Source organism: Papio anubis, chromosome 1 (assembly GCF_008728515.1).
Source record: "Papio anubis isolate 15944 chromosome 1, Panubis1.0, whole genome shotgun sequence".
NCBI classification, from domain to species: domain Eukaryota; kingdom Metazoa; phylum Chordata; class Mammalia; order Primates; family Cercopithecidae; genus Papio; species Papio anubis.
This window is the reverse complement of record NC_044976.1, coordinates 168,770,958-168,783,556: the sequence shown is the minus strand read 5'-3', so window position 1 is coordinate 168,783,556 and position 12,599 is coordinate 168,770,958. Positions and strand designations below refer to the sequence as shown.

General features: G+C 40.8%; 1 protein-coding gene across 3 annotated transcripts in view; it reads left to right on the top strand.

Moving 5' to 3' along the window:
* The first annotated feature begins 1,707 nt into the window (after nucleotides 1-1,707).
* Nucleotides 1,708-12,599, top strand: part of CDC73 (cell division cycle 73) — a 139,264-nt gene continuing 128,372 nt past the window's right edge. Inside the window, exons 1-3 of one of the 3 annotated variants that reach the window (XM_021929173.2) lie at nucleotides 1,708-2,234; nucleotides 4,959-5,064; nucleotides 10,056-10,125. In XM_021929173.2, the coding sequence (XP_021784865.1) occupies nucleotides 2,104-2,234; nucleotides 4,959-5,064; nucleotides 10,056-10,125 (307 nt within the window). In that variant the 5' untranslated portion in view covers nucleotides 1,708-2,103. Of the gene's footprint in view, nucleotides 2,235-4,958; nucleotides 5,065-7,935; nucleotides 8,039-10,055; nucleotides 10,126-12,599 lie in introns of those variants that run through there. The other 2 variants (XM_031657472.1, XM_031657471.1) reach the window with 2 other exon arrangements.

The following is a 12,599-nucleotide window of genomic DNA, read 5'->3' as shown; positions in this document are numbered from 1 at the left end:
ATTGTATTTTGACATCCTCTGATGAACCAGTATTGGTAGGGCAATTATAAGGGTACTTATATAAAAACAAAAATGATCTACAATTGCTTTTGTAGACACAGGGTCTAGGTATGTTGCCCAGGCTGGTCAGGAAAAAATGATCTACGAATTTCAATGCTTTAACTGTTAAAAGCAACAAATTACTAATGACTTACCTTACCACTTTTTAAATTCATTAACCTAAAAAACATACAAAAGAGAGACTTCAATCATTATTTGAGTATGAAATAAAATTAAGTATCATTTGAAGGGACTATAATCAGCCCTCTTAATCATGAAATCTTGGCTTCCTTGAGCTTATCTTTCCATTTATTACTTCAGCATTTATTAGAAGCTTTCATCCATGTATTAACTTGATATTTACTAGGAGCTTCCATCAATTTATTAAATTCATCCATTTATTACTAATATGTTCCAAATAATGTGTTAGACAGTAGGATATGATGACACAGGTCTATGGTGTTTCAGTTTTGTGGATGCAGGCAAGTAAACTATAAAGAGAAGTAATATGGTACTGGGTGCTCTGATACAGGTATGAAGAGAGAGTGTGGGGATAGATAAGAGTAGCCAGTTCTTTATAATGTGTGTGTTTTGGGTGAGATTCAGGAGAATACTACAGGGTGAAAACATCGGTGGAACAGAAAAAAATTTCACAAACTCACAGTTGCAGAATGGCTACAGATCATATAGGAAATGAATCACATACTTCTGTATCTGTAGTCCTCTATGTAGTGAAAAGATTGACTTTTTTTCAAAACAGGTCAAGGAATTTGGTTATGTCAATCACAAAGTTGCCTCTTTTTTCCTTCTGACATGGTAAAAGAAATAAAACAATCCCATAGGATGTGTTTGGTTGGCCATAGTATATTGATTATCTTAACCGTCTCAAAACGCATGTCAAGGACACCACTGAGCCTTCTGAGTTCCATTAGAAAAATTGGGTAGTCTGGAAGTGTTCTAAATTGGACCGTTTGGGATTTCTGTTAGAGCAACTTTCCCATTTACATCTTGGAACAGAGCCTTTTGAATATAGCCCTCTGGGATTGGTGGGGAGAAGGGATCGCGATGGAAAAAGTCATCATCCAAAGAATGAAGAGGGAGGATCCAACATTTAGGATATTTTATTGACGTGCTAGGCGCGTTTACCTTATCTTCGTATTAACCCCATTTTCTTCATTAACCAATTGATGCTGTGAAAAGCTATGTAACTTGACCAAGGTCAAACAACAACTAACAAACAGCAGTACCCAGAACTGTTTTTTTTTTTCCTGCTGGACTCGGTCTTTTCCACTCAAAACCAACAAAAAACCAAAACTTGTTTTTTTCCACATCAAAGGCAAACAACCCAAACCCCAACCCCAAGAGCCCCATCCTTTCAAAAGGGCTTCTCCGGATCACTAAGTCCTAGAGGTCTTTGGCTAGGCCTGGGTCCGATCTAGATAGGAAGGTGATTCTAGTGTTCCACAAATCCTTGCCAAATTCCATCCCGGCCAAAGCAGGGGCCCAGGAGCCTCTGGTCGCACCCGAGGCAGGTCGTTAAATACTCAGGGCACGTGCTGCGGATGGAAGTGCTGACCCACTGCTCAGGTACGCGCACACCTGTCGCCGCTGGGTGCGCGCCGCGGGGGACTGGGTACGTGCTCCGCGCGCGCGCGCGCCCGACAAAGTTCCCCGTACGTGCGCCGTACGTGGGCGCGGTGCCCTAGCGCTCAGCGTTTCAGCGAGTGAGTGGGCTCCATGCCGAGTTGAAGTCTGGGAGGGGCACTTACCCAGGCCATCGCGGCTCCCCCTGGCGGCGGACGTGCCGCGCTGGAGGGGCGCAGTCAGGCGTTCTCCGCGGGCAGCCGGCGGCGGGGCCTTGCCTTATAGCGCGGGGTCCTCGGCGGCCTGGGTGGCTACTGCCCCTGCTGCTGTCGTAGGCGAGGACGGCTGTTAGTGCTGCTGCTGTTGGTTCGTCGCGGCGGCGGAGGAGGAGGAGGAAGAGGGCGAGGCGACAGGGGAAGAAGGAGGCAGGCGCGGCGGCAGCGGCGGCGCCCCGGGCCAGCGGAGGCGAGGGGGGGGAAGATGGCGGACGTGCTTAGCGTCTTGCGACAGTACAACATCCAGAAGAAGGAAATTGTGGTGAAGGGAGACGAAGTGATCTTCGGGGAGTTCTCCTGGCCCAAGAATGTGAAGACCAACTATGTAGTTTGGGGGTAAGTCCGGCGTGGCTGTGCCAGGGGTGGCAGGGCAGAGTTGGGCGCCCCCAGGCGACCTCTTTCTTAACCCCTCCCCCCCGTTTCCCCTGGGGATGGGATAAAGCGGGTGTTCGGGGAGAAGAAAGTTTCTCTCTAGAGCAGAAGTTGCACTTTTAGGGTAAGGAAAGAAGGGGCGGAGCTCTAGAGCAGTTCATCCCTTTAAATTTTTGAGAAGCCCAAAGGAAAGGTACCGTGGGAGTTTTTGACTTTTACGGTTAATTTTTACCAATAGGTATCGTGTACCAGCGAAGTGTGGGGCTGGTGCGCAAGGATACCTGAACATAGGTGCACAAAGGAGCACACCGTCTGGTGCCTTGGTCGCCTCTTTTTGTTCTTTATTTTTTCTCTCTTCTAGGCTGCTCCTCTGGTCCTTGCAACTCCTAGTTTATTTCATCTCCTTTCGTTGTTGGGGAGGGGGTTATTCCTGTAGAAGAGAGAAGGGAATCAACTCTGAAGTTAGGACCGGAAAGAAATTTGGTGAATTGGGAAAAGTCGCTAAAGTTTGTGTTAAAGAGGTCTTCAGGAGTTGGTGAAATGAGTGAGCTTTTCAGATCTACGAAATAGATGGTGCGTGTGATTTTCGAAAGTGTATTTTAAAGGGAAATGTTTTGGAATGTTGGTCCATGTGAAATTTTATCAGTCTAAGTCATTCAGGAAAACTTATAGAGACGGGTCTAACAGTCATTAGAGGCCTTTTTAATGATGTCACTGTCATTGGTGCGTCGCTTGTAGAATTAGAACCTTGAGCTAGAACTTCCCTACTCATTTTGTTTCTTTGAATGGAAGCTCTGTGAAGAGTCGATGAAAAACTAGGGAAATTTAGTTTGTTGGTTGGCATTTATTTATTTATTTAGTTTTGAGAGGGAGACTTGCTCCGTCGCCCAGGCTGGAGTGCAGTGGTGTGATCTTGGCTCACTGCAACCTCCGCCTCCTGGCTTCAGGTAGTTCTCTTACCTCAGCCTCCTGAGTAGCTGAGATTACAGGCCCCCGCCACCATGCCCTGCTAATTTTTGTATTTTAGTGGAGATGTGGTTTCACCATGTTGGTCAGGCGGGTCTCGAACTCCTGACCTTAAATGATCTGCCCGCCTCTGCTTCCCAAAGTGCTGGGATTACAGGCGTGAGCCACCGCGCCCTGCCTGTTGGTTGGTTTAAAATTTTTTTTGTCTTATGGTTTAATTAGCTTTATAAAATGTTGATCAAATGACATTCTGAGTTTCTGGTGTTTTACCCTTTCAAATGATTTGCATAGATAGAATTACATTTGGTTGGATTTTTAATGAATTTTTTTTTCTTTAAACAATGGCTTAAGGAGAACCTAGGGTGTGAAGTGGTACAATCTGAGGATTAAAAAAATTCCTAAGACTCTGATTTCCACCTCAAAGGAGGTTAATTTAGTCTGAATAGAGGAGATTAAACAGATAAGTTGATGTGAAATGATTTCTATAATAGTTTGTGAAGACAGCAGTCATTTCTAGTTGGAGTTATTTAGGGAAAGTTCCATAGAATTGTCTTTGGCAAGTTCACATCCAACAAAGTTTTCTTGAATGATTGAATGAACAAACAGATAAGCTTTAAAGAATAGATAGAAATTTTCTGGGTGAAATGATGGGTTAAGTCTTCCAAGATGAGTGAACTGTATGCTTAAAGGCATAAAGAACTGGAAAGTAAATGTGTTGACAGCAATTCAGTGAAGCCAGTGTAAAAGGAATGCTTAGTACAGTAGATTTTAAACTTTTTCAACAGTGAATCACACCAAGAAATTATTTTTATTTTCTATATGTGCACATACACACGTAAATATATACAGATATAAAACACAAAATAATGCTTACTCTTCTTATTGCATGCAGTGCATTTTATTATTTTTCTCTTCTATTCTGAAAATAGAAAAAATATGGTTGTTAACTGTTTATTGGGTTTCATAGTACAATAATTGATAGTGGTGTGTGGTTTGAAATGCATTGGTTTAGAGGAAAAGTGGGACTAGAAGCTAGAAAAGTAGGTTTAGGGCTGATTATAGTGGGCCATATTCAGACGGATTCAAAGATATAGAAGGGACAAATGTAGTAGGAAGGGTAGGATTGGAATGCGGTAATATTGGTACCTGCGTTAGAGATCTTGCACTGTTAGTAGACTACATTGTTTTATCACAGATAGAATAGCATTTTGGTTTAACATTACTGGTCTAATTTGAGAGATGCCTTAACAGTTATATCCCTGAAATTCTGTGTTGTGTTTACTGTAAGAATGTGAAGGATGTTGTTCAGCCGTATCTTATTTAGCAAGAGCCATAGGATAAATTTCTTTCACATTTAGCTCCAGTGATAATTGTGCTTCTTCTAAGCAGTTTAATTGTTTTCTCTTATGGATCCTCTTCAATATGGATCTGGTTAGATTTCTCTATTGATAAAGCCCAGAGCCTAATTTGGGCCTGATTCTAAAAAGTGTGTAGTACCTTAGAGTATGAATTTTTTGTATTTTCCCTACTTCTTGCTTTTTGTCGTTGCCTTCCTTTGTGTTTCTTTTGTGATTATGACAGTCTATTCATTATTAGATTTTATACTTTTTTTGGTAGCTATGTTGAACTCGTTGTTAGATAGCAAAGTTGTGTAGATAAATGAATCCAGCCTGAAGAGTTGAATTAGAGTTGTGAGTAAAATCCTTGCCTTAATTATTTCAGGACTGGAAAGGAAGGCCAACCCAGAGAGTACTACACATTGGATTCCATTTTATTTCTACTTAATAATGTGCACCTTTCTCATCCTGTTTATGTCCGACGTGCAGCTGTAAGTAGAATTCATTTTACTTATCTATTTATTTATCAGTTTTATTTTTATTTATTTAAGAGACAGGGTCTAACCCTGTTGCCCAGGCTAGAGTACAGTGGTGTGATCATAGCTCATTGCAGCCTTGAACTGCTGGGCTCAAGTGATCTTCCCACCTCAGCCTTCAAGTAGCCAGGACTACAGGCCTGTACCACCATATCTGGCTAATTTTTTTTTGTTGTTCTTAAAGATGAGGGGGTCTTGCTGTGTGGCATAGGCTGGTCTTGAACTCCTAGCCTCAGTGGATTCTCCTACCTCAGCCTCCCAAAGTGCTCGAATTACTGGCATGAATCACTGTGCCTGGCCAATAATTCATTTTAATACTTTTTTTTTTTTTTTTTTGAGATAGGGTCTGGTTCTGTTGCCTAAGCTGGAGTGCATTGGTGTGATCTCGGCTTACTGCACCCTCCCCTTCTCGGGCTCAAGCCAGCCTCCTACCTCAGTCTCCTGAGAAACTGGGACTACAGGCATGGCCTACCATGTCGGACTAGTTTTTGTATTAACACTGTTTTTTTTTTTTTTTTTTTTTTGGCTTCATGGTAGTAGGTATCATTTGGAATGGATAGCTTTCTTCATGGGTTTCAAATCAAAAGAATGAAAGGTTTGTATGAATGTCTCCAGGAGAGTCAAAACTAGGCTACTGTGTGATTTACACAGACTTTTTAAGGTGTGATATTTTTTCATGTAAAGTGTGGGTAATGTTTATAACAAAGGAAGTTTTAAAGGGATTTTTAGAGCCAGGCTTCTTAGTGCACACTGGTAATCCCACCTGCTTGGGACTCTAAGGTGGTAGGGTTGCTTGAGCCTAGGAGATCAAGACCAGCCTGGGCAACATAGTGAGATGCCATCTCAAGAAAAAGAAAACTCAAAATGCTAAAGGTATTTATAGAGATGTTTAGAAAAACTTTTAAGTGTGTGGAAGGACCCTGTTACTTCAGAACTCTTGTTTAATCTCAAGAAAACTTTTTTTTGGTTGTAAGGATCAAAATTAGCAGACATTTAAAAAAATTCTTTCTCAATCAGTTTTGGGCAGCTGTTTTAATACTCTGGAGAAGTTCATTTGTTTTTAGTTTTGCTTGCTTTCTCAGTGTTTGAAAATTTATTACTCAGAGGAAATCTTTGGAAACAACTTGAAAAGAACCGATTTCATAAACTATGATGATGAGATTCTTCATCTGTAGGGAAGTATCATTAAGACCTAAATTATAGCAGTATATTATAATTGATAAGTAAATAAGATTCAGATTTATTTGGATAGGATAGCTGTATGACATGGAAAAGTGCTATAATGCCCACATAAAATGGCTTAAAAGATATTTAATTTTTTTAAATGAGCTTTTCCCTCAGATTATTTTTGGTAGAGTTGAACATAAAATTTTTTTGAAGATATAATTGAAATAATTAAAAGTCTGCTTTTAATATTTGTTCCTTTTGCTAACTTACAAGTATATACTTAAAATTAAGTGTGAAATGTATTTATAAATAACTGCTTTTTCCCATTTCTTATAGTTCTTAAAACAATTTTCTTAAACTTTTCTTATAGTTCTTAAAACAATTTTTTTAAACATCATTGTGTCTGTCATCACTGGAGCTGCTTTTTGAGTTACCTAACACAGTTGCTGGGTCACATTAAGCTGTGTGAAACTTAACTTTTATAACGCTAACCTCGCTCCCCACTAGAAATAGTTAAGGTTTCTGGCTTATGTATCTTTCAAACAGTAACTTGTTATTTGAAGCAACTAAAAGCCGGGTGTGGTGGTGCATGCCTATAGTCCCAGCACTTTGGGAGGCTGAGGTGGGAGGATCACTTGAGCTCAGGAGTTCAAGACCAACCTGGGCGGCATAGGGAAACTTTGTCAAAACAAAAAATTAAAAAAAGTTAGTCAGGCGTGGTAGTGTGCACCTATACTCCCAGCTGACTACTCAAGGGGCTGAGGTGGGAGGATCACTGGGCCCAGGAGGTCCAGGCTGCAGTAAGCCATGATTGTACCAATGCATCTATCCTGAGTGATAGAGCAAGACTCTGTCTCAGGGAAAAAATGTGTGTGTGTGTGTGTGTGTGTGTGTGTGTGTGTAGCAGTTGAGAAAGTATCCTGTCATTTAGTGGGCTTTGTATTAAACCATAAGGCTTCTGCTTTCCTGAGCAAGAAATACGTATTTATGTTACATATTAAAAAAAATAAAGTTAGAGCGGGACTACTTGGGAAATAATGGGAAAAAATAGCACCAGCTCCCTCTTTAAGGTTATTTTAACTCAGATCTTTAAAAACTAAATTAGGTAGTTCTTACAGTGTTGTGTTGGATATAGTCATTCATTTTAGTATAACAAAGATTCAGATAGTTGGCTTAGATTTATAGATTCTGTTTTTGGGAAATGGTTGTACGTATAACTGATAGCTGTAATTGTTTCTGTGGACCTTGGGACCCTCAGTTGCTTAAGATTTAATTCTTATTTTTCTTAAGTATTTGCCAGATTGAAAGAGTAGGATTCTAAAATTCCAAAGTTCTGTGAAGTTGAGATTGTTGTTTCCTAATTACTTGGTGTTATTTGCTGTTTTCTGTGCGCAGACCACTCTTCCCCCCCCCCCCCCCCGAGATGGAGTCTTGCTCTGTCACTCAGACTGGAGTGCAGTGGCGTGATCTCGGCTCACTGCAACCTCCGCCTTCTGGGTTCAAGGGATTCTCCTGCCTCAGCCTCCCAAGTAGCTGGAATTACACGCACACCCCACCATGCCCGGCTGATTTTTTGTATTTTTAGTAGAGACGGGGTTTCACCATGTGAGCCAGGATGGTCTTGATCTCCTGACCTCCTGATCCGCCCGCCTTGACCTCCCAAAGTGCTGGGATTACAGGCGTGATCCACGTGAGCCACCGCGTCTGGCTGAGCAGACCACTCTTAAAACAGATATTCCTGATCCTTAGCTCCTGCTTTAGTGTGAGTAGACGTAATCTTTTTCAGTGGACTGTAATGTGTACATAACTCAATAGTGACCAAATGATGACGTAAGTTATTAGACTTAGAAACAGTAACTTAAAATTAACCCAAATCTTTTAGCTGTTTATGGTGTTCCATGTAGACTGGTTTATTTTTATTTTTTATTTTTTTTTGAGACAGAGTCTTGCTCTGTCACCCAGGCTGGAGTGCAGTGGCAGGATCTTGGCTTGCCACAGCCTTGCCCTCCCGGGCTCAAGCTGTCTTCCTGCTTCAGCCTCCTGAGTAGCTGGGACTATAGCTGGGACTGCATGCGCTTGCCACCATGCCTGGCTAACTTATATTTTTATAAAGATGGAGTTTCTCCGTATTGCTCAGGCTGGTCTCTAACTCCTGGGCTCCAGCAGTCAACCCACCTTGACCTCCCAGAGTGTTAGGATTACAGGTATGAACCACCATGCCTGGCCTAGGCTGGTTTAAAAGAATACAAGCACAAGAAAACTCTGCACTCAAACTTTTGAACTCAGAAGGAGAAACTAAAATTTAGCTTGACCTTTTTAAAATAGAAGGTTCATTTTTAAGTGATTAAATACAGTTTATCTAAATCATTGAGGAATCAGTGCAGAATGTTTGGTGCAGTGAAATATAGGAAGTATTCAATATAAGCTCATTGGTCAAAGATACTAAAGGTTCTTGTTGTTACTTCATTGTTACACATATAAAATAACAAAGGATTTACACTGGAATCTCTCAGCTACCAATTTTTCTTGCACTGTTTGTGTTTGAGACTGGGTCTTGCCTCAGTCTCCCAAGTAGCTGGGATTATAGGTGCCTGCCATCACGCCTGGCTAATTTTTGTTTTTTTTTTTTTTTTGAGACAGAGTCTCACTCTGTCACCCAGACTGGTGTACAGTGGCATGATCTCAGCTCACTGCAACATCCGCTGCCCAGATTCAAGCGATTCTCCTGCCTCAGCCTCTCGAGTAGCTGGGACTACAGACCCCCGCCACTACGCCTGGCTAATTTTTGTAGTTTTAGTAGAGATGGGGTTTTACCATCTTGCTCAGGCTGAGCTTGAACTCCTCACCTCGTTTTTCCACTCGCCTCAACCTCCCAAAGTGCTGAAATTACAGGCGTGAGCCACTGCGCCTGGCCTAATTTTTGTATTTTTAGTAGAGATGGGGTTTCACCATGTTGGCCAGGCTGGTCTCGAACTCCTGACCTCAAGTGATCCGCCCACCTCTGCCTCCCGCAGTGCTGGGATTACAGGCGTGGGCCACCGTGCCTAGCTGTTGCTTTATTTATTATAATTATCTTGTGTATATCTTCCTGGAATTTAATAAATACATTTATTTATTTATTTATTTATTTATTTATTTAGAGACAGAATCTTGCTCTGTTGCCCAGGCCGGAGTGCAGTGGCACAATCTCGGCTCACTGAAACCCCCGTCTTCCGGGTTCCAGTGATTCTCCTGCCTCAGCTTCTCGAGTAGCTGGGATTACAAGCTTGCGCCACCACATCCAGCTAATTTTTGTCTTTTTAGTAGAGACAGGGTTTTGCCGTGTTGTCCAGGCTGGTCTTGAACTCCTGACCTCAGGTGATCCACCCGCCTCGGCCTCCCAAAGTGCTGGGATTACAGGCGTGAGCCACCGCACCCAGCCAAGAAAATTATTAAAAGTAACATGTTTAATAAATTTTCAGGATTCTTATTAGGTTCTTTTAGCCTAGTCATTTTTTACAAATGTGATTTAAAATATATTTTATTAAGATATGTTGAAATAAAATTCCAAAATTGCATGTTAATATTTATCAAGTTGTAAGAAAATTATTAAAAGTAACATGTTTAATAAATTTTCAGGATTTTTATTAGGTTCTTTTAGCCTAGTCATTTTTTACAAATGTGATTTAAAATATATTTTATCAAGATATGTTGGAATAAAATTCAGACATTATGTGTTAGTATTTATTAAGTTGTGTATCATTATTCATTTCATATCTCATTTAAAATTTTGGCTTTAGACTGAAAATATTCCTGTGGTTAGAAGACCTGATCGAAAAGATCTACTTGGATATCTCAATGGTGAAGCGTGTGAGTACTTTTTAAATTGTTCCCACCCTTAAACAGACATTATTTCTTTTTTCTCCTACGAAATAATGATTAGTGGGAAGCGAATTTGTATTTCCACTAAAAAATTAACCTACCTTCATTTTTGTCCATGTGCTCTTCTCTTTTTTATACAGTGAATGCACTGTCTTTGCTCTTAAGGCCAGTCACCCCTTCCTTGTGTGTGGATTCCATCTCCTTTCACAGTCTTAAAGACTTTGTCTTCGTAAGTTGTTTCTCTCTTACATCATCAGTTTTCTACTTTCTTCTGGATCATTCCCTTTTAGAATACCTACAGTAAGATTTCATGTTTAAAAATGTTTTTGATCCCACATTCCTACTGTTTACTGCTTCGTTTATCTTCTCCCTGATACGGTAAAATTCTTTGCAAGGGGTTGTGTGGTATCACTGCTTCTTCTTAACCTTTGTTTCTTTCTTGAAGCCACTCTAGTCTGGCCTTCATCCTTACCATCCCACTAAAATCACTCCTTGTAAGGTCAACACTGATTTAACGATTGCTACATCCTGTGGTTTCTCGTACCATACTTGACCTCTCAACAGCATTTGATACTGTTGACCACTCATTTTTGAAAGCCTTTCTTCATTTGGCATTTGGAATGCCAGACTCTTGGTTCTCTTTCTAGTCATTGTTCCTCTCTCAGTTTATTTTGGTTATTTCTGTACCTGACCTCTAATTCTTGAAGTTTCCAAGACTTGATCTTTTTTTTCTCTTTTCTTTTACCCTTATTCTCTAGGTGATCTCTTTCTGTTTTATGCCTTAGATATTATATATAAGCTGATAAAATTCCAAGTTTTTTTCAGCATTGACTTCTTCCAGGGCACCAGATTTATAAATTTACTGTGAACATGTTTCCTTGGTTGTTGAATAGGCATCTGCAATTTAACATATTGAAACTGGAATGCCTGATTCCTTCTTTCCCTTCTGCCCTCACACAGAACAAAAACAAGTCTGCTCTTTCCTCAGTGTTCCCACTTTAGTAAGGGGTAGTGGTACCCTATTCCTGCAGTTGCTTAGGCCAGAACTCTGGTGAAATCTTTGTCACATCTCACTTCCATTCTATCAACGAGTTGTTTTTTTCTCTCTTTAAAAATATGACAGTTTCTTACCATTCTACCCACCCTATTTCATCCTTCCTTTTTAGATTATTGTATAGCTTCCTCACAGGTCCCCACTCTTTTTTTCCTATAGTGTAGTCTTAGCAGTAAAGAGTGTCCTGCTTTTGAAAAAGTATATAAACTTGATTGTGTCACTCACCTGTGGCTTCCCATCACTCTTGGAATAAAACTCATACTTGTTACCTTGGCAGTGATCTTGCCTCTGCCTAAATCTCTGTGACTTCATCTTCTACCAGTCTTCCTTTGCGCATAACAGTCAGTCTTTTTTATCTTTTAGCTATGCCAATCTTAGCGCCTTTGCACTTTCTCTTCTATCTTGACGTCTCGTTCTCTGCATTATCACATGGTTCACTTCCTTACTATTTCTTTTAGATCTGTGCTCAAGTGTTTTTCCAAATGTTGTTCCATCAGAGAAGACTTCTCTGACTACTCTAAAACATAGTATCTCTTTCCCCCTTCTGTGGTTGTTATGTAGTGCCATCCTGATTTATTTTTCATCAAATCGGGTACATGGACCTGAAATTATATGTGTGTTTATGTACATAGTGTCTGTCTTTCCCATTAGAAGGTAAATTCTAAGGGGACAGACAGTCATTTGTCTTGTTAAATACCCAGCATTTAGAATAGTGGTGCATGGTAGGTTCTTAGTAAATGAATAATTATTAATTTACTCTCTTACAGAGTACAAGTTCGTTGGTATAATAGAACTATTGGATCTTACTTTGCCGAGTGTGGAGTGTGTAGTACCTTTAAGTCATTAATACCTGTCTTGTCGTGCATGGCTTTAAGCAGTAAGATTGATTTCCACAGAGACTCTTGTGTATAATGGAAAGATCATCATTAGGAATGCTTTCTTCCTATGCTATCCTCATTCAGTAGGGACTTATTACATGCTTATTCTTTTTTTTTTTTTTTTTTTTTTGAGACGGAGTCTGGCTCTGTCGCCCAGGCTGGAGTGCAGTGGCCGGATCTCAGCTCACTGCAAGCTCTGCCTCCCGGGTTTACGCCATTCTCCTGCCTCAGCCTCCCGAGTAGCTGGGACTACAGGCGCCGCCACCTCGCCCGGCTAGTTTTTCGTATTTTTTAGTAGAGACGGGGTTTCACCGTGTTAGCCAGGATGGTCTCGATATCCTGACCTCGTGATCCGCCCATCTCGGCCTCCCAAAGTGCTGGGATTACAGGCTTGAGCCACCGCGCCCGGCCTTACATGCTTATTCTTAAAGGCATTATGCATTGTGCAAAATGCCAAATCTCTGTCTTAAACATGTAAACATGCTTACTGTCATGCAAGGGAGACAAACACAAAAGTTTAGAACCCAGCA